The following is a 5,606-nucleotide window of genomic DNA, read 5'->3' on the forward strand; positions in this document are numbered from 1 at the left end:
TCGTGGGACCGAGGAGAACTTGGCTAACGCAAAAGAATTGATTACTGAATTCCACCAACTCTATGGGGAACTCAATAGGATACAGCACGTTTTACGTGACACAGGTTTCCAAGAACGGGAACTACCTAATCGATTCACAGCCAAAGCCTTATTCGGATGGGATGACAAACAGTTTGATGCCGAATATCTTAAGAAGTTGGAACGAAATTGGCGAACATGGAGATCTTGAAAGGTCGTCTCCGGAGGAGCCGACTTTAAGGAGGGGGTACTGTTAGAACTTTGCCAGAATGTCACGGCGTCACGCTGTCACATCTGTCACACTTTTTATTACATAATAATTTCCCTCTGCTGCTACAGTTCGACGGAGGCTAAACTATCGGCATACTGCTAAATGGCGCAAGCTACAGACTTACCAATTGAACTCATTGATCTTATCTTTTCTTTCTTGCCTCCGAACCATGCGGAGCAGGTACAGTGGAGAAGGGCGGCGGCGGCTATCGGAAGAGAACCCCGACCAGACGGATGGAGGTTAGAGGATCGGAGGTGCGTAGTGTGTGGAAGAGTGACGTTGATAATGTGGGACGAAGTATTGGAGAGACCCTGGATGTTGCAGCGATGGAATAACCCGGACTTCCGTCGTTGGGAACCGGTCCGGTTCTTTACGATGTGCCCGTGTGGAGAAGTAATGGCAACATACTTCGGCAGGGACTGGTACGAAAGGTTACGTCCTTAGATAGTTGTTTGTACTTGTGGACACTTTTATGGTTTGTTTGGACTTGTTGATGTTTTTATGATCAAAGTGTTCTTGTTTACTTTCTTCTTACTCCACTCTTCTTTTCTCATGTCAAATGTATAATTAGTTTATTTTCACATACGTTGCTTCTTTTCTCGTGTCAATATATAAATAGTTACCTAGGGTAGTTGGTCTGTGCGCCGTAGTCCAGGTATATAAAGTAGGTAGAAACTTGTAGAAGACTCTGTCGAGTTCTCTTAGGTTCACGCCTAATAAAACTTTTGTCACTTACTCCTTAGTTCTTAAGTTCAGGTGTGACCTGTGACATCTCAGTCACAGTCGCCCTAACATTGAGAGCCTTAGCGATGTGCTGCCTTAACTTGTAGCCTGCGGGAAGACTGAGTATCGAAATCACGTGCTTATTGTGCACTCACCAGTGCCTGAACGATTCGTCCGTCCAAGCTCGAACATGCGGGAGATGACGAGCTGTTCTAACTTATCCAAGCAGCGTCGATACTGCTGGGTATTGGCCAACCTGGCTGTCCGGGTCCAGTTAGCATCCCCCTCCGTCCACGTCACTTGGATCCCTAGCTTCTTTTCGAGATCTTGAACCATTTCTAAAGTCTTCATATAGGTATTTTCGAGACGACGACGATCACCTTCTATGTTTCGCGTTGAGGATGAATTCGGACCTTCCATGTGCCATGTCTGCTTGATTGTGGCGAGATCTCGGCTATCACAATCTTAGTAAATAGATACAAACATGGAAATCAACATACCTGGCCTTGTTCAAAGACTCCAGACGCTGATAATATTCAATTTCCAGAGTTTCTTGTATCGGTTCTTTGGTGAGCGCTTCAAGATAAAGTTTTTCGTCCTTGAGCCAGTCTTTGAACACCTCTCTCCTAATCCCCATCTGCCTCATCTGTTTCTCAAAGTCCGGAGTCGCGGAAATTATCTGTAGCGCGGCCAAGTAGTTATTTACAAGAAACGTGCCTGTAGTACCATCAAGTTATTGCCGAACAAAGTGAGAGATGGTGCTGAATTACTCAATGATTCATAGGTATCAGTAGAATCCAAGTGCTTGAAGAATGAAACAATTCTTTGTTGTCGATGAAACACACTCGAATGGCGGATAGAAGAGGCGAGGTCATTGGACCTGGAAAATAGCCGTTCAGCACCTTCAAGATCACTCATACCGAGACCGTCGACATAAGTTGCAAGGTGGGTGAGCTGGCAGAATGCGGTTGTGGGCGTGCCCGTGGAATGCTCCCACTAAGGAGGTATAAGAAAGCTCCTTAGCGCGAGGGCCGAGTTCACTTCTGGCGAGCGTCGTTTTGAAGCGACATCCAATGTCATATCCCCCCCCCAGCTTGGCACCAAATGTATCCAGCAATGTCTCCACGACGGCCAGAGGGTATTGTGACCTAGTATTAATCAATGAGTATAAAATGAGTGCTACAAATGACAAACTTACCCCTCTCCGCTTTGAACCATATCCGCAAGCACGAGAACAAAACCATGGCGACAAGGGCCACAAAAACGCCAGTCTCATCGAATATACCCCAAGCGCGAGCAGTATGTTGCTCGGACATATCTTCATCGTTCTGGACAGGATTTTCGTCATCATCTGGAGATTTTGTGTATTTCGAGTCGTGAGTAGGACTGGCGGGTCATACTCACCGAGAAACCTGCGACCGGGAATATAGTAATCCCCCTCCCACATGTCGTTGATCGGTAGTTCATTAGAGACACGAACCAAAGAAATGTCACCAGTGTTCCGATTCTTGGTAATCGAGGAGAGGTTCACGACGCAGGACTCGTTTAAGTGAGTCATTTCCATCCATAGTGAAAAGCATTCGAAACTTTAACTCCCCTTCATCTTCCAGAGTGTATGTGCAAGCTGGACATGCGTGACTAAGGCGCCATCGGGGTGAATCTCGGTGGAGAAGCTTCTGTATTTGTATATCCACTTGTTCTAGTATCGAAAGGTACAAATCCTGGCAAATCGTGTACTGCTTTGTTAGGTGTGGCTTATAAGGGACCTAGATTACCGTCAGCAAGGACACGGCTGAAATATACTCAACTTACATGATGAAGATCACACAAAGTTTTAGCAATATTTTGGATGGCTAGTCGAGGGCAACGTAGGGATGTGGTGTGAAAGAGCTTGAGAGTGCGGATGCTGATGGCAACGGTTGGTCGAAAAGGGGAGCATGGCACCAAGCCCTCTTTGATGAGCGCTGGAGGAACGGGGTCCCCGGAATGCAGGCTAATCGTCCTCTGGTAGCTAGCTAAATTTGGTCAGCAAAAAAACGAGAAACCAAGTTGAATTCTTACAAAACACGTCAACAACTGTGATGCAATAGAGTTCTGAAGCTCTCTCCCCTCCATCCTGATTTTCGCTGACCCCATTCTCATTAATGTTCTGATAATCCGACATAGCCCTGTCCCCTTGCTTCGCGTCCCACTCCAGGTACGCATCTACCATGACGCTAAGTTGCTCCTGGAAACCCAGAGTCCTTCTCAGAATGCGATCGCGGCGATCGCGAATGTCCTTTCGCATACCTCTGCAAATATAAGATGGTGGTGAGAAGAAGGGGTAGCGACAAAGACAGATTTCACCGTTCTGTCCTCATCTCACTCTCCAGGACCTCCGCAAATTCCCCTCCAGCATGACTGAAATGTACCGCTTCCGACCCATCTAGGACCTGGTCAATCTCCATTGCCTCGTCGTCTACACCAGGAAAGTCTTCCCATTCCCCAACTGTGTCAGGATCTAGATGTACATGGCGTAAATCGAAAAGAATAAAGTCTGGGTAAGGATTGAATACGGATTGAACAAGGACTTGCCAGTGGCTTCTGTCGATGGTTTGTGCCTATATGCTCGAGCTTTCAGTTTTGCCTTCCCCGAAACGAGATTCCCCACAGGGGTTCGAATTTTTTTCGATACAACGCTCCTGAATTTTGTCATTCAAGGAGATCAGATGGCTTTGTTAACACGCGTTTGTCCAAACCGAAGGACGCGTTGCTGGAACCACGTGACAGGCACGATACCCGATGTCCCACTATTGCGGGCCTTATGGCCCTATGGGGCCGTTCGCCTACTGTTGGCCAGCTGACCATGTAGATTGTTGCGTAAAGCAAGCTTTTGGGTGAGTTGAAATCATAATCAAGCTATCCAGGATAGGCACGCTGTCAATGCAATATGTTTGCGTATGTCAGAGGCCAGATGACATATTGTTGTGGCCTCACAGGTCACCACGCTTCTCCGCTTGAAGGCTGCTCTGTGACTTGCTTACTGACTTGATAATATACGTACATAAATATAATACGCTTTACAAAGAGAAATCGTTTCGTGAGAATGGAAATGACATATTTACACATGTTTGCATATGTCAAAGCCTTTGCAACATACAATCTTTTACTCATAACGTGGGCATCTTTGAACGCATTGACAGATTAACAACGCGATGAGCTACACCGCATGAATCATGGCCTATACCAGAGATTAGCACACCTGTGAGTCTTGGGGTTTACACAGGGCATGCACAATGGTATCTTGTGTCCAAGTAGTAAATAACGACTTGCAGACCCGAATAATGGTGCATACCTTATTTTTTGGTATGCCTTAGAATTGGCTGTAGTTTTGAAGACACGCTGCTAGCGTCCTTAAATATCATATTTATAGGCTCATCAATCTGCGAGCTGTCTCAAAAATGGGATTTTATTCCAAGTTTAATTATAATTGTCGAATTTATAGGTGGTCAAGACTGCCTCCGTTTCATAAGTCATTTGAAAGTCGAACAAATAGAAAGGTTGTGACTTTTAAAAAAATGGCCCGAGACCACATCATCCGACATGATGTGTAGCCATAAGTACTTTAACCCGAGAGAGTAATTAGACATTACTGGCTTGTGTATCACTGAGTCTTTGATTTAAACCTCGCAATTCACAAGGTATAGTCTATATCAATCATAGGCTGTTAGAACCTTGCCAGAATGTCACGGCGTCACGCTGTCACATCTGTCACATATTTTATTACATAATAATTTCCCTCTGCTGCTACAGTTCGACGGAGGCTAAACTATCGGCATACTGCTAAAATGGCGCAAGCTACAGACTTACCTATTGAACTTATCGATCTAATCTTATCTTTCTTACCTCCGAACCATGCGGAGCAAGTACAATGGAGAAGGGCGGCGGCGGCTATAGGAAGAGATGTCAGGCCGGCAGGTTGGAACCTATCGGATCATCGGTGCAGACGGTGTGGGAGAGTATGCTTAGCAATGTGGGACAGGGAGGAACAGAAGGCGTGGGTAATACAGAGATGGGGATACTGGGGACCGCGACACTGGGCGATAGCAGGATTCTTTGTGCTATGTCCATGTGATGCGATGTTAGGTAACTACTTCGGGACGTATTGGTTTGTGTGTTAGAACTTTGCCAGAATGTCACGGCGTCACGCTGTCACATCTGTCACACCTTTTATTACATAATAATTTCCCTCTGCTGCTACAGTTCGACGGAGGCTAAACTATCGGCACACTGTTAAGATGGCGCAAGCTACAGATCTACCTATCGAGCTCGTTGATCTTATCTTATCTTTCTTACCTCCGAACCATGCGGAGCAAGTACAATGGAGGAGAAGGGCGGCGGCTATAGGAAGAGAGGAAAGACCGGTAGGTTGGAACCTATCGGATCATCGGTGCAGACGGTGTGGGAGGGTATGCTTAGCAATGTGGGACTATGGGGAACAGAAAGCGTGGGTAATACAGAGATGGGGATACTGGGGACCACGGCAATGGGCAATAGCCGGATTCTTCGTGCTATGCCCCTGCGATGCGATGTTGGGGAATTACTTCGGGAGGCG

The 5,606-nt window shown here is 46.4% G+C and overlaps 1 protein-coding gene across 1 annotated transcript; it reads right to left on the reverse strand.

Moving 5' to 3' along the window:
- Positions 1–1,028: 1,028 nt before the first annotated feature.
- AGABI2DRAFT_147170 (hypothetical protein) lies at positions 1,029–3,459 on the reverse strand (the record flags this gene model as incomplete). The annotated part of the gene is made up of 10 exons (XM_006458763.1): positions 1,029–1,120; positions 1,168–1,466; positions 1,513–1,729; positions 1,858–1,892; positions 1,933–2,160; positions 2,207–2,363; positions 2,417–2,519; positions 2,825–3,027; positions 3,074–3,303; positions 3,359–3,459. The coding sequence occupies 10 exons, from the start codon at positions 3,457–3,459 to the stop codon at positions 1,029–1,031; spliced, it is 1,665 nt and encodes a 554-aa protein (XP_006458826.1).
- Positions 3,460–5,606: the final 2,147 nt, after the last annotated feature.

Source organism: Agaricus bisporus (assembly GCF_000300575.1).
Source record: "Agaricus bisporus var. bisporus H97 unplaced genomic scaffold AGABI2scaffold_27, whole genome shotgun sequence".
NCBI lineage: Eukaryota > Fungi > Basidiomycota > Agaricomycetes > Agaricales > Agaricaceae > Agaricus > Agaricus bisporus.